At 46.0% G+C, this 24,031-nt stretch overlaps 2 protein-coding genes, 1 long non-coding RNA gene and 1 pseudogene across 6 annotated transcripts; 2 read left to right on the top strand and 2 right to left on the bottom strand.

The window, feature by feature from the left end:
* The first annotated feature begins 17 nt into the window (after window positions 1–17).
* Window positions 18–4,689, top strand: LOC133145902 (uncharacterized). Its single transcript, XR_009711152.1, has 3 exons — window positions 18–152; window positions 227–327; window positions 834–4,689. It is a non-coding gene; the product is annotated as an uncharacterized LOC133145902 (long non-coding RNA).
* A 1,702-nt stretch (window positions 4,690–6,391) lies between these two features.
* On the top strand, window positions 6,392–12,594 carry LOC133149854 (glycerol kinase-like; annotated as a pseudogene).
* mfsd5 (major facilitator superfamily domain containing 5) lies at window positions 12,007–14,783 on the bottom strand. Of its 2 annotated transcripts, none has more exons than XM_061269426.1 (2): window positions 14,642–14,783; window positions 12,007–14,443 (listed from the first exon to the last, which is right to left on the bottom strand). In XM_061269426.1, exon 2 carries the CDS (start codon window positions 14,359–14,361, stop codon window positions 12,925–12,927), a length of 1,437 nt encoding a protein of 478 aa, XP_061125410.1. In that variant the 5' UTR covers window positions 14,362–14,443; window positions 14,642–14,783; the 3' UTR covers window positions 12,007–12,924. The 2 variants fall into 2 exon arrangements, with proteins under 2 accessions (XP_061125410.1, XP_061125411.1); XM_061269427.1 differs by having other exon boundaries at window positions 12,007–14,463; window positions 14,642–14,777.
* A 277-nt stretch (window positions 14,784–15,060) lies between these two features.
* LOC133167552 (nuclear receptor subfamily 1 group D member 1-like) lies at window positions 15,061–23,960 on the bottom strand. Of its 3 annotated transcripts, none has more exons than XM_061298454.1 (9): window positions 23,818–23,960; window positions 22,592–23,188; window positions 18,767–19,051; window positions 18,601–18,689; window positions 18,371–18,515; window positions 16,866–17,341; window positions 16,600–16,785; window positions 16,315–16,525; window positions 15,061–15,937 (listed from the first exon to the last, which is right to left on the bottom strand). In XM_061298454.1, exons 2-9 carry the CDS (start codon window positions 22,605–22,607, stop codon window positions 15,741–15,743), a joined length of 1,605 nt encoding a protein of 534 aa, XP_061154438.1. In that variant the 5' UTR covers window positions 22,608–23,188; window positions 23,818–23,960; the 3' UTR covers window positions 15,061–15,740. The 3 variants fall into 3 exon arrangements, with proteins under 3 accessions (XP_061154438.1, XP_061154439.1, XP_061154436.1); XM_061298455.1 differs by having other exon boundaries at window positions 22,592–22,626; window positions 23,818–23,958; XM_061298452.1 differs by lacking the exon at window positions 23,818–23,960 and having other exon boundaries at window positions 22,592–22,801; window positions 22,892–23,797.
* Window positions 23,961–24,031: the final 71 nt, after the last annotated feature.

The following is a 24,031-nucleotide window of genomic DNA, read 5'->3' as shown; positions in this document are numbered from 1 at the left end:
GACCCTACAGAGCCAATCGCGGGCATTCAGCCTCGCTGCAGCCTCTCCAAGTCCACAACGGTCTGTCTAATCCACCGCGTGCGTCCACCCTGAGGGAATGTGAGCTCATCATCCGTCAGTTGTACAACACCAACAGTTTACAGTCCCAGCAAGTGAGGCTCACATTTCAAAGCCTTTGCCATGCATTGTGTGTCTCAACTCAGGGCAACATTTGTGCGTCTTCCAGATTGTGCGCTACAAGGAGTTGCTGGAAGATATTGTGCTCAACAAGAGAATCACCCCCGAAAACTACAACCTGACCAAAGCCTTCCTTGCGGATGATATTTGGTAAGGTATCAGAAAGCGGCGCCGTGTTAGCCGTGACGTAGAAATGGTAAATTTCCAATCGAAGCGATTTTTTTGCAGCAAATTCTCTGACAACACATTTCCGAAACTGGATCTGAAAACAGAAAAAACGTAAGTGATTCTCATTTTATTTGTCCTTACATGTGTATTTGAATGAAGGGATAGGAATTAAAACTTGTTTTCTTTTTAAATACAATTCTTTGATGAATCAACAAAATAGATGACGTTACTTGATTATCAAAATGATCATTAATTGCAGCCCTACTTGACTATATTTGACTTCAAACACTTCAATGCACCTTTCCATATCCAAGTGTGGAAAAAAAAAAAAACGTTGGTGTTTAAAAATATCTCAAATACTTTTGTAGACAAGTCAGGTACTATTTTAGTCAAGTGGAAGCCTGAAAAAGAATCAGCGACTGTTTTGGTCTTGCCATCTGCCTCCAGTCTACGTTCTAGTTAGGAATTGTGTTTTTGTCCTCCCCCAGGACCGCCATTGCCCTCCCGGCGCTCACGCAGGGCCTCAACTCATCTGTGGCGGAGCGCCAGAGACGGAATCGCGCCGTGCACAGAAGCCACGTCAAGGGCACGGTGCGATGAGATGATCCAGATGCTCACCTCTCACCTGCAACTACGGGGACATGCAAAGTCAGTGTCCGTGTGATGTCACAGATCAAACAGCCAATCAAAAAGCCGTGGAAGAACCGAGAGAAATGTTTTCGCTGGGTAGAAGCTTGTAAACGGCAGGGATTTACAGTACCTAATGTCACCAAAGACACACATATATATATATATCATTGTCAATTATTCTCAAAGCATCCCCTGATCTTAAGCCCCCAAAAGAGCGACGAAAAACTCCCAAAAACCCTACTAAAAAAATCATTTTATTTAATCGTATTTATATGTTTATCATAAATGTATCATTTATTCATATTACCTTACCATACTACCATATAACCCTAACCCTAAATATTTCTGACACGTCACCGGTCCGTAGCTTTCCATTCGCTTGTGAGCTACTCCATAAAGAAAGTTAAAAGTCCCAATGAGCAACACACACATTTGGGTGGGGTAAAATTTGTCCTCTGCATTTGACCCATCCCCATGTGATCGAGGCTTCTGTAGCGTAGTGGTTTGTCTTATGGGCTCTCACTCCAGCGACATGGGTTTGAGTCTGGGTGCAGCCTAAAAAATAAATTTGCAACACAGTTGATCGTGTATTTCCCCACTTAACCATCCACCTCCCTGAAGCTTAGGGTTGGGTTTAGAGCTAAGGTTAAGTTTAGAGCTAGTGTTTGGGTTAGGGTTAGAGCTAGGGTTAGAACTAGAGCTAGCGTTAGGATTAGAGGGTTAGGGTTAGGATTAGGGTTAGAGCTAGGTTTAGGGTTTGGGCTAGGGTTAGGGTTAGGGTTAGGGTTAGGGTTAGCAGACCCCGAGCAGGGGTCGGGAACCTTTTTGACTAAGAGAGCCATGAAAGCAAAAAATTGGGAAATTTATTTCAGTGAGAGCCATATAATATATTTTAAAAGTGAATTCAACTAAATGTCAGTATAATAAGCCTCTTGAATTTATTCTTTTAAATAATGTTGTTATAACACTCATCATTACAGAACAGTTCTTGCCGACAGAGGCATGTCTTGTATCCGTTTCATTATCTTGTCTTCAAAGTCCGCTTTATTGTCAATCTCTTCACATGTCAAGACAAAGAAATCGAAATGACGTTTTCTCTATCCCACGGTGACGAGACATATTACACGATAGACATACAAGTAAACGACACAATACAAAAACAAGAAGGCACAAACATTAAATAATAAGAATGTTGAATAAATAATAAATAAACAGATAACACAATAAATAAGAGGAGCAAAACGGAGCCAGTGTGCATACAGCAGACAGTAAGCGTAGCGCAAACGTACAGGACGCTTTGTTCGGAAGATCATGAAAAAATTCATTGGCTACATCCAGCATGAACGTTTTAGCATACTCGCCAATATTTTATTTTATCTGCGAGCCATATGCAATCATCAAAAGAGCCACATCTGGCTCGCGAGCCATAGGTTCCCGACCCCTGGGTTAGTGCTAGGGTTAGCTCGCCATTTTCTCGACTCGTACTCGCACTCTTAGGGTTAGCTCTAAGCCTTACCCTAACCCTAGCTCTAACCCTAACCCTAGCCACAGCTCTAACCCTAACACTAGCTCTAAACCTAACCCTAGCTCTTAACCTAACCCTAAGCTTTAGGGAGGTGTGCCGTTTTTTTCCGTGTATAGTGCGCCCCCGTGTGTAGTACGCACCCCTAAAAATGGCATGCTGATGCTGGAAAAAAGCTTGTACCCATGTACAATTTTTTTTTTTAATTTTTTTTTTTTTTAAGTCCCAATGATCGTCACACACGCAGGGAGGCAATGGGTCCCATTTTTAGTCTTTGGTATGGTCTTAACTAGGCTGGATGTAATTTTTTTTGTTGGCGTTGATTTCTCCGACTGCCCGTAAACGCACCACCGCGTCTGATACGAGAGCATTGCGGTCGCATGGAGCGTGTTTGAAGTGAACAGCAGAGAAGAAAGGAACAAGGCAAAGTGTTGTGAAATAAAATATTACCTGTAATACGGATTTAGGTAGAGAACTGAACTCTCGCTCTTTATATAGCTGACGTGTCTTGCGCATCCGTTCTGGGCATCTGTAATGGCGGCCTCCGTATGATATCCGGTTTGCGGTGACAGAGCCGTCGCTGAAATTTAGAAGATATTTTTAAAGTCCTGATCTAAAATTTAAGTGGACCTCAGTGCGCACTGCGCAGGGAGCTTAATTTGGTGTGGTCGCGCAACCGCAGCGCGCCGGGCGCTCACTGTCGCATTGCTTAAAGAGCGCCTTTGTGTTTTAGGATGAACAGCAGAGACCAAAGGAACAAGGCAAAGTGTTGTGAAATAAAATATTACCTGTAATACGCATTTTGTTATTTGCTGATTGAAACTGCTAATTAAACTGTGAATTGAAACTAATAGGAAGAAAACAACTCTCGCTCTTTATATAGCTGATGTGTCTTGCGCATCCGTTCTGTGCATTTTATTTCACAACACTTTGCCTTTCTTCTCTGCTGTTCACTTCAGACACTCTCGTATCAGACGCTTGCTCGATCACCTTGGGGGGCGCGGTGCTATTCCTGGGGGGGGCGCGTGTGACCCTGGGGAACAGGCTTTTTTTTTGGCAGTACTAGAAGAAAGTGTAATTGCGCGTTTACTACAGCAGGGGGCAGTGGCGCTCTCATTGTTACTTCTGTGACGTTTGCGACAGTGCAACATTTTACGACTTACAAGACAAGTTAGGATAGTCACGGTGGGGAGGGGGGGCGCGAATAGTTTTCTTCTTGCTAGGGGGGGGGGCGTAACAGAAAATAATTGAGAAGCACTGGTTTACGGGCAGTCGGAGAAATCAACGCCAACAAAAAAAATTACATCCAGCCTAGTTAAGACCATACCAAAGACTATAAGAATGGGACCCATTGCCTCCCTACGTGTGTGACGAGCATTGGGACTTAAAAAAAAAATTAAAAAATTAAAAAAATTTTTGTACCCATGTATAATGCGCACCCCAGATTTGAGGACAATAAATTAGTTAAATTTTGCGCACTATACACGGAAAAAAACACTATGGTTAGTTATATGGGGCACGAGCCACTAGTGTTGCAAGTTTATTTTTTCGGCCACACCCAGATTCAAACCTGTGTCGCTGGGGTGAGAGCCCAGAGGACTAACCACTCCACTACGGAGGCCTCGATCACATGGGGATGGGTCAAATGCAGGGCATAATAATTTTTTTGGGCCCCACCAAACTTGAAACCCGTGTTGCTGGGGGTGAGAGCCCAGAGGACCAACAACTCCACTAAGGAAGCCTGGCTCTCAATACCCGGAATGAATATGGTTTGATGGAGTAACTCACAAGCGAATGGTCAACCTTTATTTACGCCAGGGAAAAATCATGGCCAAAGCTTAATTGAAAGTGAAAAGTGCCACACCCGCCCTCACCCCCACTTTCTGTTTGATCTGTGATGTCACACGGACACTCCTTTAGGTACGTCGCCATTTTCAAGCGTACCTAAAAACACGTCAGTTCATTAGAGAAAAATGATGGCCAAAGCTGAACTGAAAGTGAAAAGTGCCACACCCGCCCTCACCTGTTGCTGTAACGTCACACAGTTAACCAAATGTCCAATTTTTGCTATTTAAAAACTACTACAAGTGTTACAAAATCAAGATCACCCAAAGAGAAGCATCATCTCCCCGTTGTTGCATCCCTTCATGTATATAAGTTAGCCGTGCATTAAAGAAGTGTTGTTTCAGTGAGTTGTTCTTTCTTTCCTTGGCAAATCGCATTTCGACATTCTGACTTATATAGTTCACGCCAGGAGGGAGACGCAACACCTTCACTGACTAATCCGTTGATGCACAAGAAGGCATTTCACTCCTTGACTCGTCCGCAAAGTCCGGATTCGTTCCCTCACTGATCCGTTCTCGCGATGAACTGGAAATGCAAATCACACAAGTTACGTCACTGACTCGTAAAGTCCCTCCTCCATCTAACGCTCGCTGGCGCTGCTGATTGGCTGATTTTCTTCTTCGTTTTGTTTTACGGCTAGGTAGCACCAGCTTCAATGGGCATCACTTTAGGAAGTGATTCGTTAACTCTCGTTCACTGAAAAGATTCGTTCTTTTTGAACGAATTGTTCACTCACAAGCCAACACTATTTGAAATCTTTTTGACATTTCAGCGAGCCCACATTAAGAGAGGGAGGAAACGCAGCAAACACCTCACGTGCAGAGGTGCAGGTGTTACCTCGAGGAGGCGGAGCTCGGCAAATAAAGTTGATAGTAATCATACCAACTTTGACCTTGCCCTTTATGTTTTGCCGTGAATGTTTGAAGGGATTCCTTTTGTTTGTAGCGCATTTAGTATTTGCATTAGGTCCATTAACATGCACTGAGAGCTGCACAGCGGCAGCCACAAGGGAAATGATGACTGAAACCTCGAAAACCAAAGGAGCCAGCCACATTTCCTTGTTTTTTTCATCTTCTATCTGGCATGCGATTAGATGGCATGTCATGCTAATTCACTTATCTAACGTGTTTCTTTTCAGCGCCGGTTCTATTGGGTTTTGGGATTTTTTCTTTACACCATTTGTTGGAATAATTTAAGTAAAGCCTTGTCATTGATGAGTTTATGGCTTTCCTTTCATCTAGGTTCTTTCTCTTGAGTGACTTTTGATCTCTGTCAGCCATATGTGTCCTTCCTGTCCTTATGTTATCTGTGTGTTTTTGTTCCTGTAAGAGGTAAACACAGTTTGAAGTGGTTGCGTACAAGTTATCCCATATTTACTCAAGTCTTGTTCAAGGGTTTCGGACAAGTCACTCATTGTTATTGCGTGTTAATTTACTAAGTAGATAAAGTCTAGCCAAGGTTTAGTTGCATTGTTCCACAGGAGTTATCTGATCTTGCTCGCGGACGACTCGGCCATGACAACTGTAGAAGAACAGATGGACAAACTCTGCAGGGGTCACGGGCCGACAATGAAGTGCTAATTCACACCACACTACATTCCTTAGCTAATCAGCGTTGCTACAGACACAATCGCCCCTCCCTTTAGTGTAGCAACGCCTCTGTAACCAGGGCAACCAAAACATTAAATAGAGGAGCACGTGGAGGGAGAACTCAGAATTGATGGAGATTGTAACCGAGTTTCCTCTCTCTATCGTTCTCCTCGCGAGAAAAGGCTTAATATTCTGTCTCACTTGTGGTTTGTTTGCGGTTGCTCTTCTCTTGATAGTTATTCAGTCATTGAAATAAACCTGACACCATTCCTGCAAAAATTCCACCTTTCTGCATATTAAGTTGCAGATTTGTTAGGATTTGACAACAATATGTAATTGAGCTAGACACTGCCTCCAATAGAATTGGAACTCGTTTTTATTTTTCCAGCAGACCAAAATGAACCTAATATTTTTTTTGTATTTTTATTTTTTTAATATATCATTGCTGTGTCATGGCAATATGATTTACAGCTCACACCGGTGGTGTAGGGGCCATTCCAGCTTCGTCACCCGCCCACTCTCCCTCCCTCTCTCCTTCCTTCCTTCCTTCCTTCCTTCCTTCCTTCCTTCCTTCCTTCCTTCCTTCCTTCCTTCCTTCCTTCCTTCCTTCCTTCCTTCCTTCCTTCCTTCCTTCCTTCCTTCCTTCCTTCCTTCCTTCCTTCCTTCCCTCCCCCTCTTCTTTCCTTCCTCCCTTTCTCCCCCTGCGACTCCCACCTCCCCCTCCGGGCGTCAGTGACGTGCACTTTGAGAGCGGGACCTGCCCTCCCGTCGCCATTTTTTCGACTCGTACTCGCACTCTTCAGCGGGCGCTCACTGTCGCATTGCTTAAAGAGCGAGCGCCTTTGTGTTTTAGGATGAACAGCAGAGACCAAAGGAACAAGGCAAAGTGTTGTGAAATAAAATATTACCTGTAATACGCATTTTGTTATTTGCTGATTGAAACTGCTAATTAAACTGTGAATTGAAACTAATGGGAAGAAAACAACTCTCGCTCTTTATATAGCTGACGTGTCTTGCGCATCCGTTCTGTGCATTTTATTTCACAACACTTTGCCTTGTTCCTTTCTTCTCTGCTGTTCACTTCAGACACGCTCCATGCGACCGCAATGCTCTCGTATCAGACAAGGCTTGCTCGATCACCTTGGGGGGCGCGGTGCTATTCCTGGGGGGGGCGCGTGTGACCCTGGGGAACAGGCTTTTTTTTTGGCAGTACTAGAAGAAAGTGTAATTGCGCGTTTACTACAGCAGGGGGCAGTGGCGCTCTCATTGTTACTTCTGTGACGTTTGCGACAGTGCAACATTTTACGACGTACAAGACAAGTTAGGATAGTCACGGTGGGGAGGGGGGGCGCGAATAGTTTTCTTCTTGCTTTTAACAGAAAATAATTGAGAAGCACTGGTTTAACCGGAGGCAAATCCGGAGGGGTCCACTGCACCGATGTGACCAATGCTAGCCGGACCATGTTGTTCAATATTCACACGATGGACTGGGACCCGGAGCTGTGCAAGTATGACACCTAGTGGTCACCCGTGTACGTGCAACATTAGCTCCGCGACCCTTCACTTGTGCTTTTTCTTGATTCCAATCAGATATTTTGGTATCCCAATGGAGATTCTGCCCCGAGTGAGAAGTTCCTCTGAAATCTACGGCCTCATGGTGAGCCACCGTCACAATTTTTTTTTTCTTTTTAATATTGCCAGGCCGCTTCCGAAATAACCAGAGCTGTTGCGAGTGCATGAACGTTGACCGAGAAACTCTTGTCGGCATTATTTTTGTGTGCCATTGTCTCCCCTCTCTCACCGGTAGAAAATAAGTTCTAGCTGGGTAAGTCATTTTGTAACTCGCCACTTCCCTCATCGGGCTAAAGTTAGTCACCCGGCCGCTTCCGTTCCGCACGCTCATTTCCAACTTCTGTTGCCGAACAAGTTTGAAGAATGCAAAGGCAAAATGTGCCGTTCTAATTGAATGTAAACATTCTTACGCTGCCATTTGGAAATGGGCTGTTTGGCTTTGCTTCTCATGTGACCTGACGCTCGCCATCTTCTGCATGAATAAATCTCTTCACTCCTTCAACGCGCCTCACAAAGGAGTGAAGACATTGATCCATGTCCACTTGAACACTGCTCTGTTTAAAAATGTATCCTTGTCCCTGCGCTTTTTTTTTTTTTTACAAGATATTTTTGTTTATTTGTTGGACAAGAATTTGTTTTGCTGGGCATTTTCCGAGATATTCCTTGTTAAAATTGAACATTATTTGTGGGGAAAGCAGAGAGCTCATGCAACCTGCGCTATTTAAATCAATATCACCATAAGGTGCCTTTGAGACGTCACCAAGAACAACCCTTTTCCATTGAACTTCATATTTATTCCATATAGTCGATGTATTACTGTTTGAATTGCATATCGGTAAAACACCCCATTCACTTGAAAGAAATGAATCAATGCACCGCAAGTGGAATTTGCTGACATCCAACTACACACAAATGATGGCAAATTATAAAATGGTGTCTTTTTTCCAAACTCAAAAGTTGTATAACTAAAGAATTGCGATGAGGACACCAGTGGCACCTTATCGGGATATGAAGGTGTTTAATATTGCTTTATGGCAGCTGTTATTTGCCTCAATGTGGTCAAATAATCTGGGCAAGGTGGTTTCACATGAGCACCAAAGTTTTGTGTTTTGAGCATTTTCGCAATAGAATCTACCTGGGTCTTTCATTCAATGTCACCCGTGAATGTGCTTTCGTCTATTATTATTATTAATTAGTGACAAGAAATAAACGACAGTCCACCCAATGAATGTTCTGTGATCGCTTGGCAGAAATCAGGAGCGCTTTCCGGCATTCCCATTTCAGGGGTAAGTATTTCTCCATTTTTTTCAGCCCGTGCAAATGGCCGCAAATGTGACGCTTGTGCTTTTCCTCGTTAGTGTCTTGGCCATCAGTCGGCAGCGCTGGTTGGGCAGATGTGCTTCCAGGACGGGCAAGCCAAAAACACGTAAGTGGGCGCGCCATGTAGCTAAGATTAAAAATATATATATACCGTAATTTTCGCACTATAAGTCGCACCGGAGTATAAATCGCACCAGCCATAAAATGCCCAAAAAAGTAAAAAAAAAAAACATATGTATGTATATAAGTTGCTCCTGAGTATAAGTCGCCCCCCCACCCAAACTATGAAAAAAAACGCGACTTATAGTCCGAAAACTACGGTATATTTTACCCAAGTAACATGGTTCCATTTTTTTGTTTTGTGTTCTACTAGGTATGGAACAGGCTGCTTTTTGCTACGCAACACTGGCCCCAAGGTGTCGCCACTGAGCCGCAAATGTCTGGAGCTTGTCGTGTTGCCTTCAATGTTGAGCCGCTGTGTCTTTTTTTGCAGCCTGTCATGTCCGAGCACGGGCTTCTCACCACCGTGGCTTACAAACTGGGTCGAGACAAACCCGCCTGCTACGCCTTAGAGGTACAGCACCAGGAAGACGATTGTTCTGTTTTGCAGCCTCGTCCCACACCGTGTGTCGTTCCCGCCAGGGTTCCGTGGCCATCGCGGGAGCCGTTGGCTGCAGGATAATCTCGGCATCATCGAGTCGTCCGAGGAGCTCGGTATGTCGTTTGATATCGTGTATCGAGAGTTTGTCGTACAACCCGTGTAATATTTTTGTGCGCAGAGAAACTGGCCGCATCGGTTGGGACATCCTACGGTTGTTATTTCGTTCCTGCTTTCTCGGGCCTTTACGCGCCGTACTGGGAGCCCAGTGCGAGAGGGTAGGACCCAGTTTGGAACACGCTGAGCCAGACTTTTTGGTGACGGACACTTTCTTCGTGCCACAGGGTCATTTGCGGCTTAACCCGGTTTACAAATAAGAGTCACCTCGCTTTCGCCGCCTTGGAAGCGGTCTGCTTCCAGACACGAGAGGTGCCCACACACACTGGAACCCTTTTGCTCCTGCTTTTTTGAAGTCGAGCGGCCATTTTTTATTTATTTTTTGCAGATTCTGGACGCCATGAATCAGGACAGCGGCATCCCACTCACCCAGCTGCAGGTGGACGGGGGTATGACGTCCAACAGGTTGCTGATGCAGCTACAGGCCGACATACTCTGCATCCCCGTCGGTAGGCCTCGCCTTCGCCCTCCACATCCTCGTCGTCACTCTTTGACCCCAACCGTGTGAATGTTTTTTTGTAGCAGAATTTAAAAAAAAAAAAATTGTCTTTAGTTTCCAAACAATCCCCTTTCTTAATTTTCCCTCAGTGAAACCATCCATGCCGGAGACCACCGCTCTGGGCGCAGCGATGGCGGCTGGCGCAGCGGAGGGCGTGAGCGTGTGGAGTTTGAACCCGGACGACTTGAGCGAAGTCACGTCGGAGAAGTTTGAGCCTCAGATCAACCCCGAAGGTATGTTTTCAAAAAGCCCACCCCGCTGTCCATGACGTGACGTTTTCCCACGTCCGTGTCCGGCAGAAAGCGAGTTTCGCTATGCCCGCTGGAAGAAAGCCGTTCAGAAGTCAATGAACTGGGAGACCACCGAGCTTCCCACCAATGGAAATGGTAGGGCTTCACGATCGGGAGGCTCCTCACCGTGACTCGAACGCTTGTTATCTGGTGGTCAGGTGAATGCAGCATCTTCTGCAGTGCCCCGCTGGGCTTCTACATCATGGGCAGCATGCTGATGCTCATTGGAGCCAATTACATTGCAGGTGAGTGTCCGTCCGTCTGTTTTCATCATGAGAGCAATCGGGGAAATTCATGAGCTTTTTCTGTCTTATCTCAAGGGCACAACTAGTCTCCTGGCAGCCAGCGAGGACAAAGACCTACTGTTGATTAAAAAAAAAAAAAAGGCAACATCTTGAAATAGTCGACTGTAAAAATATGTAACCTAAAATAAATCAGTATGAAAAAGGTCAGTCTAAAAAATTTACGATGGAAAAAAAAATTCAACTGGAAAAAAAAATCAGCTAAAAATTGCCCACCAAAAAATCAGCTAAAAGAAATCTGCAAAAAACAAACAAATCTGAAACATCTGGGTACTGTATTAAATGTCACTTTTCAGCATCAGAATTCAATGTAAAAAAAAAAGTCAACATCTTGAAATGGTCAACTGTAAAAATATTTAACCTAAAAGAAATTAGTGCAAAAAAAGTCAGTCTAAAAAAACTTAGAATGAAAAAAAAATTAAATTGGAAAAAAAAAATCTGCTAAAAATTGCCCGCCAAGAAATCTGCTAAAAGAAATCCGCAAAAAAAAAAAAAAAAATGAAACATCTGGATACTGTATTAAATGTCACTTTTCAGCATCAAAATTCAATGTAAAAAAAAAAAAAGTCAACATCTTGAAATGGTCAACTGTAAAAATATTTAACCTAAAAGAAATGAGTGCAAAAAAAGTCAGTCTAAAAAAATTCGCAATGAAAAAAAAATTAAACTGGAAAAAAAAATCAACAAAAAATTGCCTGCCAAAAAATCTGCTAAAAAATGTGCCTGCAAAAAAAAGAAAAAAATCTGCAAAAAGAAAAAAATCTGCAAAAAAATAAATAAAATCATCTGTATTAAATGTCACTTTTGTAAAAGTTGTGGGACTTCAAGCAAAGTTTCTCCAAACACAGGTAGAAAATTCTCCCCAAGTCATGTCTAGGGCTGACCTCCAGAAAAGGAAACGTTTGCTGGATGAAATCCCTGTAAGTCCACCGAAGATCCCTCCTTGCGCCTACCAGCCTGGTCCTGAGCCACCCCCTCCCCAGGAGTATCAGCTCACATTATTTCAGTGGCAAATCCAACAAGAAGCGCGCAAGTTTGAAGGAGTCGCTCCCGAGTTGCTGAGCAAACAAGATGCCGACGGTGACACGTAAGTACACCTTCATTTTTCTCCAGCCACTTTGATAAGATGCATTCCAGACCACTTTGGACATGTTGTCACTGTTGCAGATGTCTTCACATAGCTGTGGCCCAAGGCAGAAGAGCTCTGGCCTACATGCTTGCTTCCAAGATGGCCGTCTACGGTGCTTTAGAGGTGAAAGAGCACTGTTAGAGTGGTGCTCACTCTAACTTATTTTGCAAGAATCACTTGGAGACAAGTTAGTCGTTTTGGGCACCTGCAGGCGGAGAGTCCATTCGTCACTGTGCGTACAACAATGATCGAATGACGTCTGACTCTCGCTTCCCACAAGACCATCTTTATTAAGAGAAAAAGGGTGGGGGTGACCGTAGACTGAATAGACAAGTAAGAAAGGCCCTTGACCTCTAGATTAGCAGAGCAGGGGATGTTTTACGACATTGTGTAGGATGGAACAAGCTAGGTTATTTATTACTGGTTACACACCAACATAAGCATAAAACTAATCTACCAAGGTTATTCATTACTGGTTACATACATTCCAACATAATCATATGATCAAGATAGTTTTGGAAAACCCTGACATACATGATTATGAAAATCCAACTCTATTTTCACACGTGTAAGACTTTATCCCCAAGCCTGCCCCATATTAAAGCGGCCCCAGCTAAAACATTGAATCATCTCAGATTTTTTCTCCACACATGAGATGAATTGACTTGCTTTTGAAAACTCAGACCCACAGAACAACACTAATTACTTTGCCAGGCCATGTGAATATCTCGCTTATGAAGCAAGATACAAACTTCAGACGGAAGTTAATCACCGGACTTCACTCCCCAAAAAAGGAGGGACTGTCAAGCGGATCGGCCCACTGAGTGTTGCTCTTTTAGTGACTGACTGCTTCAAGATTACAAAATTACAACAAAACCTTGTAAATTGATTAAATATTATTCAGACCCTTCTTTCGCCATTCACAGTCAGAAATAGCAGTGATGCATTTACATGGTCACTCAGGTATGGTATAAAAAAAAAAAATGCATAGGTACGTAGAGTTGAGGTCAAATTTATTTTCTGACCCTTTCTTGCTTTCTAACCTTAGCTGCAAAGAAATGACATGACAGCGTCTGTAAGAAAACTTGCGCCGCATTGTCGACGCCTTAGTACATTTCGCCTTCTGCTCTGGTTCCCTCCAGTCTAAGGTCCGAGTCATTCCTGCCCAGCGCGAACAAACTGACGACGGCCATCAAGGCCGCCAGCATCATAAGCGCGCAGCCGCCAAACATGTGCCTGGTACCGCCGCCCCCTTCCCCTCCGCCCGCGCCCGACACCTCGCCGTGGAGCGCCAGCAGCCCCAAGCAGGCCAGCAGATGAAGAGGCAGGCGGAACCAAGCTAGCACTCCGGCTCGCTTCTCCTCCGGGATCACCCTGCCCTGGAGGAAGCTGAGCGCCGGGAAGTAGAGGCCACAAGCCAGCTCCAGCAGCAGGAAGGCCAAGAAGGACTCGCGCGGTCTCGGCTGGCCTGGCGCCGTGGAAAAAGTCAACATGAAGAAGGAGAAAAAGGCCATCAGAACAGCCAAGCAGAGGACGTGGCCCGGCTGGAGACGGTAGTGCGCCGACGTGGCCAAGCGGAACATTAAGGAGCCGACCATGGAGGCAGCCATCAGGCAGGAGAAGACGATTCCTAGGGGAGGCCCGTGAGGGTCCAGTACCGGGGTCCACAGGAAAACAAAGATGTAGAGGACACTTTCAAACAGAGCCTGCACGCCGCCCAAGAGCATGACCCTCCTGTCTGACAGCAAGCAGCGCAGTCCATCGTGGCAGCTGTGCAGGAAGCGGCCCTTTGCCGACATCCGGGCCGGGCCTCCCAGCAGGCGCGTCCCTTTGTCACCTTCAGGGCCGTCCTCCGCTTCTTCCTTGCCCCAGTCGCTCACCACCAGCCAGGCACAGCACGCCAAACAAGGGACAGCCAGAAGAAAAGGAGCCACGGGTCCCAGGTGCAGCCATTCGGCAAACAAGTTGGCCACCAGGCCGGCTGCCACGGCCAGCCCGTGATTCCACGTGGCGGCTTTGCTGAAGGTGCACGGGATCCACTCCTTTGGAAAATCGTGGACGGCGACATGCCTGTGCACATACCAGGCCTCAAAGGTGGTGGAGAGCAGGGACGTGGATAGACCGCCCAGGATGCGTCCGGTTATCAGAACAAAATAGTCTCGGGACAACTTGGTGAGGCAGCAGGCCGAGTAGGACAAGCAGAAGAGTAGACAGGTCCGTCTACGACCCAGGACTTGGGGGATCCAGCCTGAAAAGGGAGCAAAGAGCACGCAAGAGGCCAAGCCGCATACATAAATGATGGCAATTTGCGACTCCAAAAAGCTGTAGTGGCGGTACAGCTTATAGAGGTAAGGACCCTGGAGCCAGTCCGCCCACAGGGCCAGGAGGTAGGCCCGGAGGAAGACACTCTGGAAGCGGCGGAAGGCCGGGTTGGCCGCGGCCGTCTGGCTCGGCTGAGGTGGGCCGAAGCGACGTGCCGCCAGCTCCAGGCCAACGCATAGGGCAAGCAGGACAATTATGGCGAGGTACGCCGTCACCAACATGCTGGGATAACACCACAAGCAGCTCACGTCAAAGCTGCTTTCCTGAGACGTTGGCCGCCTCTTCCCTCTTTATTTTCCGCATCTGTTAGGGACACCGCCTTTCTATTAACAGTAGAGTGGAACATTTGGCATCTCGATTCGAACAGACACTCAAATGCGAAGATGCTAGCAGGTGTTGCTAACGCGATTGTTTTTGCTCTTTTGCTAGCATTCGTGCTAACCTGCTACTCCGGTCACTTACTCAGAGCCCACCCATTTAAAAAGCCTAAATATGACTTACCAAGATGTGAGACGGTTCCATTGTGACGCAAAAAAACAGCTCAAGCCATTACGTGTGATAAGTTGGCAGTGAAACGGAAAGGTGTGCCGTCGCTTTTGCTCAAGTCAGGTCACTTCCGGGTCTCCTATTTTGCCGCTAGGCGGCAGTCGTGTTTATTTACCGAATTTATTTTTAGATGAGGACTGGGTAACGTCATTCAAACGGTGGTCGGCTGCCCTCTAGTGGTCCGTGGCGTATTGCAGGTGGTCCACCAAATTGGAAAATAATTGTAAAAAAGAAAAAAAGATTTATTATCTAGATTTGATTTATTTTCCAGCAATTCTGGTGAATCATTTACCCATCTAAATTATGTGAAATGTAGCTGATTCCCAAAATAATAAATAACAAAGGATGTTGAAGCAAATGACACACACGCGTAATATTACACAATCTGAGGTTTATATCCGTTCTATTAGGAAGAAAGATTTACAAAATGTACAGAAAGTGCTCAATCAGCCATGATACCCTCAAGGAATCAGTGAAACGACCAATCAAATGATATCACTTTAGTTTGTATGACAAACATTGGGAGCAGGCAGGCGCTTGGCTCCGTCATCTCCATGTATTAAAGGTCCATCTTGAATCCCTATGACGTTTTCCGCCTGCCCCCCAAAGTCCCACCTTATACTGGAAGGTCAGCAGAACATTCTTCATTTGACCGTGCTTCCGTCCATTCTATCCGTTCAGTCGTATTTGGACAAATGTCACGTATGCAGCAAAAAAATATATACAAAACATGCACAGGGACTTTCCATAACTCATTTGCATATTGAGGTCAGTGCAAACGCAATGTTTAGGTGGAATCGTTTGAAAAATCTTAATTTACGTTTTACATTGAGTCCCCAAACAATCTTGCGTAAATGTGACACATGGCTGTAGACTCGCTAGATTTGAAATAATTCTATGTATATTTATGTACACGTTCCTTTTATCGTCAAAACAAAGCGACTCCTAACATGTCATCGCAACACTTATTTGATGGCCCCGTTGCTTTTTCCTTTCACGCAAAAAAAAAGGTCGTGTGACCGTGGGATGTGTTTATCTCGCCTTGCTCGTCTGCTCAAGGGTCAATACGGAAGGCCAAAAGTTTGTCGGAGTGCAGATTGTTGAGGGTGCGCAGGTCCGGCAGCCGCAGAAGGAGTTTGGAGAAGAGCGACGTGTCGTCCGGATGCCGCCGGGCGAGGAGCGAGCGTAGCGCTCGGATAAGCCCCTCCTGGAGCTGCTCCACAGCCGGCGCGTCTGAGATGCCCCAACGATCTGAGGAGATCAGAGGAGACCTGTCAAATACTCCAAAATGCTTCCATGAGATACAACTAAATCCTCTTGCTCCATTGAAATCAATGGAAGCAGAATTAATCCGTTCACACACGCGCAGCAAATCTTTAAAAAGGGAAAATAGCATTCAAATAAAGGGAATTTTATTTAATTAATTAAAATAAAAATAATAATATAAATAAAATAATAATATAAATAAAATAAAATTAATAATTAAAACAAAAAGTAAAGAATGAAACAGATTAGCGTCATAATGTATTGCAGTTGAATCCAGGTGGCAGTGGAAAACTGTCTGCAGTCATAAGAATTATTTTTCCTGCAGTGGATCACAAATGTATGTTTTGGGGAACACTACGTACCTGCTGAGACCAACACAACAGCCATGAAAAGCGCCATTTCATCAGGCTCCAAGCCCAAGGAGGCCAGCTTCTCACTGAAGTCAAACATGGCATTGAGTAGGGAACCCATCCCCAAAGCACGTAAGGTGGACAGCGGGTACGTTTGACCGTTCAGGAAGGTCACCGTATGTTCTGCAGCATTGAACAAGTTGCTGAACCTCACCATAAGAACCTAAGTGGAGAAAAAAAGATTCTGTGTGTTTCAGCAGCTTTTGGATTGCGGCTGGAGAGTGATCATGACGTTACCTGGAAGGTTCCCGATTTAAGCAGCATGACTTGGTCCTGCTGGCTAAGCTCTTGAAATCCTGGAATGCCCTTAGCGAATTCCACCACTTCCTTGACTGCAGGAGTGAAACACTGAGAAAAGGACTCCCAGATGTCCTGACTGCTGCGGTCCGGCCCAGATACGGGGCACGCGTTCAGAGGACACGCCTGTCGGGCAAGGTGAGACAAAACACGAAAGGCGTGAGTGAGGCCATTTGAAGCTAATGTCGTTTCCTTCCAGAACTTACCAACACTTTAGCTCCCGGAGCTAACTTCCACGGACAGGAGGGCTGGTTCGAAGCGTTCCCCGCTTCGGGACAACGATGCAGAGTGTCGACGCTCGGCCGATGAGTTGGATTGGTTGACGCGTTGTCCATGTTGTGGAATGTAAGCGGGTTGTTATCAAGCGGGCAAGACTGGGCGCAGTGGGCTTGTCCAGAAACCTGGCGGGAACCGCAATCTCGAGAAGCCTCCTTGTTGGTGAGTTTGGGCCTCTTGGCCGTCCTCTCCCGGCCGCTGAAGATGTCCTGGTAGGCTCTGGGGATGGCCTCCTTGGACCCGCCGTCATCGTGGCCGGCGAGAGTCTCGTTCACCGACGGGGAAGAAGAGGAGGAGGAGTAGTCCATGTCGGCAGCGGCTGACTCATTGAGGCTCTTCATGTACCTCTGCATCTCATCCAGAAGTCGCTGCTTCTCCCTTTTCGGGATGCGGCCGAAACGCACAGCTGCACACAAAACAAAGCCACACTTGTGATTTTTTTTCATTTGGCTACTGAAAGTCAAACTTCTAACTGGAGGTGGCGCTCATGTTCCAGGAAGTGTTGGAAGTTGCAAACTTCCCACGGTAACCATCAGCTGGAGAAGCTATTTTTAGACACATCGGCCTCATCCTCTCCTCCTTCCATGCAGCGCTGTTTCTCTCTCCCTCACTTGTTAAGTAGGCCAGTGGGGCAACGTGAGCGTGACGCCGCCGATGTGGTGGGCTGGCAAAAGCAGGTTATGCCAAAGTGTGCAAACTTTTATGCTCCAAATAGATGATTTACTGGCCTATTTTGCGAAACATACATTTTACTTTTCTCACTTGCTGAATTGCCGTTGCCAATGTGGTTGCCCGACTGCGAAATCGGGGTGATTGTGGGCTGGAGGCAGTTGCGTGTGGTTTTCCTGTTTTTCAAAGCGAGCAAAAATGGCTTTTTAGGTTGCGCTGTTGGATTGGTGCGGCAGAAGAAATGCCCCAGTTTTAGGTTCAGGCTAGCCGCTTTTACCGGCAGGGTGTCGGCTTTTGCCACCCGGCAGAAATAACGGCAAGCTGGCAAACTACACTAACTAGGTCACAACATGCTGCGTGAGAACATTACTTGCTATTTTTCTGGGTCAGCCTTTTTTTTTTAATTTGCGGCCATAAGTGATCAATCAGTGCGCAGCAATGCCGACTTGATTGTCAGGCGCTTGACGGCTTTCTGCATCTCGGGCTGCTTAATTGTTCCCCGTCTTTGAGCGCACGCCAGGTAATCAAGTCGACCCTGTTTTTTAAAATAATCCCCCTGTTTGTAGCAGTTTCCCGGATGATAGATCGCTTTGGGGACTTGGGGGCTGGTGTACCCATAAATCGTTGTCTGACAGGGGGATGGAGGCGGGCTACCAGGAGGAGGAGGGGGGGAGCAAATGCGAGCGTCCATCAAAAGAGACTGCTTTTGCTCATAAAATTAAATTTCACAACCTTCCATTCTGCACCGAAAGCTGAAAAATCTCACCGTCTCGTGACATGCCGACGGACAAGCACTTCTTGAAGCGACAGTGCTGGCACCGATTGCGGTTCATGCGCATGATCAGACACTTCTCGTTCTTCGCGCACATCTTGTAGTTGATGTTCTGCTGGATGCTGCGGCGGAAAAAACCCTGAAAGCAGAAAAGCAGCGTTCTCTAAAAATCACTTGCAAAATTCCACAGCAGGCTTCCATTCCTCGGAGGAGGCGGGGCTTACCTTGCATCCTTCACATGCGTGCACGCCATAGTGGAAACCGGACGCAATGTCACCGCAGACCTTGCAGAGCAGAACCATTCCACCATTTTCTATGGTAGCACAAGAAGACAGTCATGAGTTGCCAGTGAACTTCCCCAAGTAAGTCAGACAGTGAGAAAATACATACTAGTAAAAGTTCCATGGAAAGCACAGCTGGGCCTTTTCCCACCAATCAGATGTGCATAGGTTTGCTGCGGTGCAGGAGAACCGCCGTAGACCTCGGGGAAGCGGACCTTTGAGGTCGGACTGGCGGACCCGTCCGACCTCTCTTTCATCGCCCCGATCTCTGTGAAGGTCACATTCTCCGGGGACGAGGGCTGCGAGTGTGTCTGGTAGCCGCTGGAGGGGCTCCCCGGGCTGGGGCTGGAACTTCCGGACGAGCCTGCATACAGGATGACTCCGCCGCCGCCTCCTGCGAAGCAAGCCACGCTTGGGTTACTCCAAGTTCACCTTTAGGATATTTATGGAGGATGTTTGCTTCGACTTTATGTTGTAGGGTCAAAAGAACCGATTCTGCCGTATAGATTAGAATCTTCATGGAATGGTTTAGGGATGGGCGAGTATCGATACCGGGTATCGGTGTCAGGTGTCGCCACTCAGTTACGACTGCATTTTGGAGGAGTCAATCGGCCTCCAATGGGATGCGGGAGGAAACCAACGCGGGCATGGAAAGAACATGCAAACTCCACACAGGAAGGCGGAATTATGGAATTATGAAAAGATGACACGGGCAGATTAGGACTCAGCACGCGCAAAAATCATCATGAATGTACAACTACGAGCGGCTTCCCAAAATTCCGCCACTAAAACGCAATGTCGTGTAATGATGGTCCTGGACCGGTAGGCAAAAGCTCCGTGAGAACCTGCTCAAGCTGACAAAACGTGCAGACTAAAAATACGGCTGCTGCACGGGATCTGCGCAGGAACTCGGAGAGCACTCGCACTTTTATTTATTTATTTTTTTACACAAGAGGAAAACACGAATAATGCAGTATTATGCCGGTGCGCACACAACGCATCCGGGGTTTGTCTTTGCCCCGCCCCCTTTTCCAGTCATGCGTTGTAGATGAGCTGAGACATGGCCGGCCTCACGTGCATTTGCCTCCTCAACTCCAATAATAACCACCGTGCCACGCCACGCTCACGCTCTCCTGGCATCGTGTCCAGTTGCCAGCGAGCCGCACGACACCTGACTGCCGCCTCACATGCGTGCGTGAGCTCCTGCCACGCTTTCGGCTCCAAACAAATCCGCAGTCCCGTGTCGAGAGGAGCAACCAAACACAAGTGAGGCTTTTTTAGTTGCCAAAATTGCCTTCAAGGACCTTTCTTCTCTTTGCATACCCTGGACTCTCTTTGTGTCACATTTATTTTCACTCTATATCAGACTGTCAAGCGTGATTTTCAATTTATAATCAATTCAAATAGCTTTTGTTACTTGTGATTGGAAAAAAAGATTGATATTGGGTAAAAGCAAGTCAGTGCTCCTGGTGTTTTTGCCTCACACCTTTTCCCATGCATGCACTGTTTGCCTTCATCTTCTGGGATTTCCCACGCGCACACTGTCGCCTGGCCCGAGCCACTTTGAATTTGGGTCACTGTCGACGGCACTAATTGAAACCACAATGGGGCTTCAATGACAATCTGCAGCTTACCCGTGCGTGCGCATGAAGCAACGTGAGCAGGGAGCAACGTGCACGCATGAGGGAAAGGCCCTCGCTAATGTGGCATAGGCCAAGACCTACTAGCGATGTGTTTACTCTTATGCCTTTGGTGTTTGCAGCAACCGCAGGAACTCAAAGTGAGCTCAAGTAGGTCAATGCCACAGCAACCTGCCTCAAGCCCCCCTCCAAAGTGCATCAACCTACTTTGAGAGGGACGCAAATCGGTTTCGGGTGTCATGTCATAGGTGAACCTGAAAAATGTGGTGTAGTGGATTTGAATAACTGCTAGTTTTCTTGATTAAAACCAAAAACCCAACATTCTGGCTGTATGTCACAGGTGTCAAAGTCAAGGCCCGGGGGCCAGATGCGGCCCGCCACATCATTTTATGTGGCCCGCAAAAACAAATTGTGCATCGAATTCATGTGTCATTACTAAAATTGCAAATTGTCTTCACTTTTAAAAATCATCTTTTAATTTTTTTTTTTACCAGTCTGATTTGAAAAAGAAGTATTTGTCAAATCGTTTTGTAGCTTACGCTATATATAACATGAGGCGTTCATACATTTATTTTAGTTGACAGTCATAACGGCCCTCCGAAGGAAACTATGACTAAAAAATTAAGTTTGACACCCCTGCTGTATGTCTTCTTCTGAAATGCCTTGCAGTTGATTTTTAAATGAAAAAAAAAAAGTATTTTGCCTTATCATTTATGTATTCTTGAAAACATTGCTCAGCCTGATTTTTTTCCCCCTTTACGTTGCTATCGGAAATCCGTTTGGTTTGTAAACGCAGTCACGTTCCAGCGGCCAACGCGCCCTAATCGGATTCTTTTCCTAGAACGATGTCACGGGGACGGATACTGCATTGCACTCGCTGATAACCAGCGACAACTGCACGAGTTGGGCGGGGCCAGCGCCTGACTTTTGCCACACCATGAGGTGGGAAAACGTGACTGATATAGAGCGGAGAGGAAAAAAAAAAATAAACACTGCACTTGAATGCATGGAATCGCTGACCCACTGACCAAACTCCGGAGGCGGTAACAACAACACCGGGAGAGCGGCAGCGGGTGGTGGGCGGGGCTTGAGCAGCTCACGCGTTGCACGGGGCTCTGTGAGGGAGGGCACGTGCAGTTTTTTTTTTTGTTTGTTTTGCTGGAATTTTTGATCAAAAGATGAAAAACATGGATGGAGTCAGCACTGCAGGCGGAGCTTTTGTGACTCATGCTGACAAGGCAGCAGGTCGCCTTCCAGTGCATCATTTTTTGTTAGATGATGACAAACTGTCTAATTGACCCCTTTTTTTTCATATGCACGCTATACATTTTTTATTTTTTAACCATTCACTCATGTTTTGATTACAAAATGCAGCCCGAGTGCTGTTATGTATTTTGGCAAACCACAGCACATTCCGAAGAGAATCATCATATGAAGTGTTCCTAATATTTCGGCTGCCTCCCTTCATTCAACGAGTTTTGAGTGAGTACATTGCAACACCTAAAATAGCACCCTCTATATTGTTAGAGCAAGAACTCACAAATAAGCAAAACTAAATAAGCTGTGCGGCTAGCTAAGCACCGGTGTCTATCTCAGGTCCACATCTGGCCCAGATCATCATCACTTGTGGGTCAACATCCACAATGCTCATTGAACATCGTTTTAAACCATTCTAGGCATAAAAAAGTCTTCAGATATTGCAGTATTTTTTGCTACTCAAGCTTAGCTTGATTTGTTCCGTGCATTTCCAACGGAAGGTGGGTTTCACCCAATTCAAGAGGAATTGGCTAAAGTATTTTAAAAAAAAAAACGCACAGTGCAGAATCATGATGCTGCAAAAAGACCTTCGTCATAAGCATGGAACTTCAGCATCGTGCCTACATTGCCAAATTGAATTTGGTAGCATGCTGCAGTTCAGAGAAGGTGACTGGACTACCCGGTTGATGATTAGACGTCAAGTCGGAAAGAAGAGCAAGTAGAAGGACTGCTGCAAGTCAACTTTGAAGGTCTCGACATTATAAACAAACATGCTGCTTGTTTGTTTGCTGATAACGCGACTTTGGCAGGTGCATGGAGAGAAGCGCGCAATGACAGCACGTGAGCTTGTTTTCATGGAGCGCCTCAGCAGGACGTGAACAGCATCACCGGCCGCGTCTTGGTGCAACGACGCGGAGGATCCAAATTTTAGGACACTCGTGAACTGTGTCAAGCCGTGCATGAAAGGTTACCGGGCCATTTAACACAATGACAATGTCGAGCAATCACAATCAATACAAAATACTAAATTCTCTTACCTGGGCTGTTGTCCATTTTTTCTTGGAGATGAAATCTGGTGAATATAGCTGAAGATAAAAAATCCCCAAGCACCTGCTCTTCTCAACGGAGCAAAAAAAAAAAAGACCGAGTGATGGAAGCGCTTTCCGGCTGTTAATTGCGCGCAGGAGTCCTCTACTTGCGTTTGGAGTCAACCTAGATGCTTTCTGCTGAACCCTTCTCGTGCACGCCTTCGAAGAAAGTGGTCAACAGATCATGTCATGCGTGACACCCACAATCGTCACGTTTGCAGGTGAGTTGAAAATGTGAGAGTCACCAACTTGTGCGTGTTGCAGCTTTGATCACTCTCTCTCTCTTGCTCTCTCTCTCTCTCCTTGAGATTTCGCTTCCTCTCGCACGCTTTGATTGGTGGGAATGACGTGCCAAGTGGGGCTGCTCTGTGTAAAGCCATGTAAGCCACATGCGCGCTCGCCATGTGCCGACTCGTGCGCTGGCCCACTGATACACATTTTATGCAAAGCTCCGAGCGCGTGACGCACCCGCGGCAATGGAGCCGACAGGATGGAGCACATGGACAATAGGCGTGCCGCACCGTGACTGCTTCTCGTTGCATGTCGCTGGTAAACACAAGACGTGACCCAAACATTGCAAGGTCCATGTTAAGGTTCGCAATATACAGAGTCATCAAGGACTTTTTTCAATTGATGTGAATTTACAGTCAACAATATATTGAGGAGGTGCTTCCACAAAATTCTAAATAATAATATTTATGCTTTTGAAGTGCTTCTACAAAAATTTCAATAGTAATATTTATGCAGAGTATTTTCAGTCTGGGTGTCATACAGAGTAAGATAAGCACTCGAGAAATTGTAAACGATAATATTTTATTCTTTTTGTTTTGGGGAATTGGAAAATAAACCCAAACACACAAAAATCGTTTTTGTGATTCGGGTTGCAAAAGATGACATTTTTGAAAAACGTCATTTGTTTTTCATTTCAGTGGTCGTCAGGAGGATGGTTTGAATACCAATCCTAATTAAACCAGAAAATGTATCCATCAAATTCGTGTTGGGAATTTCAGCTCCTTGTGGAGAACAGCAAGTTGTCCAAAAATGTATTTGGAAAATTGTATTCAGACGTTTGCGCACGGTCAAATGAGGTATAAATGTTATAATTAATTTAATCATAAAGCCGAATATTCCGAACGTTTTGAAAGCAGTGGAGTCATTGCCGATTTCCTTCTTACCGCTAGAGGGAGGCATTGTGCCGGTTATGTGCACCCTCGACTGCTCCCATCGCCGCCCCTAATCTGTTCAAGCCTCGGTGACGGATTGGCAATGGCACCCACCGAGGGAAACCTGACAAATGAGTCCGACGTTGATTTGTGAGGCGTCGAGAGCAAACATTGGCAGCTCTCTTCGACGCGTCGGCGGAAGGAGACGCTTGTGAACATCGTCCGT

This window comes from Syngnathus typhle, linkage group LG2 (genome assembly GCF_033458585.1).
Source record: "Syngnathus typhle isolate RoL2023-S1 ecotype Sweden linkage group LG2, RoL_Styp_1.0, whole genome shotgun sequence".
NCBI lineage: Eukaryota > Metazoa > Chordata > Actinopteri > Syngnathiformes > Syngnathidae > Syngnathus > Syngnathus typhle.
This window is presented reverse-complemented; position numbering and strand designations above follow the sequence as displayed.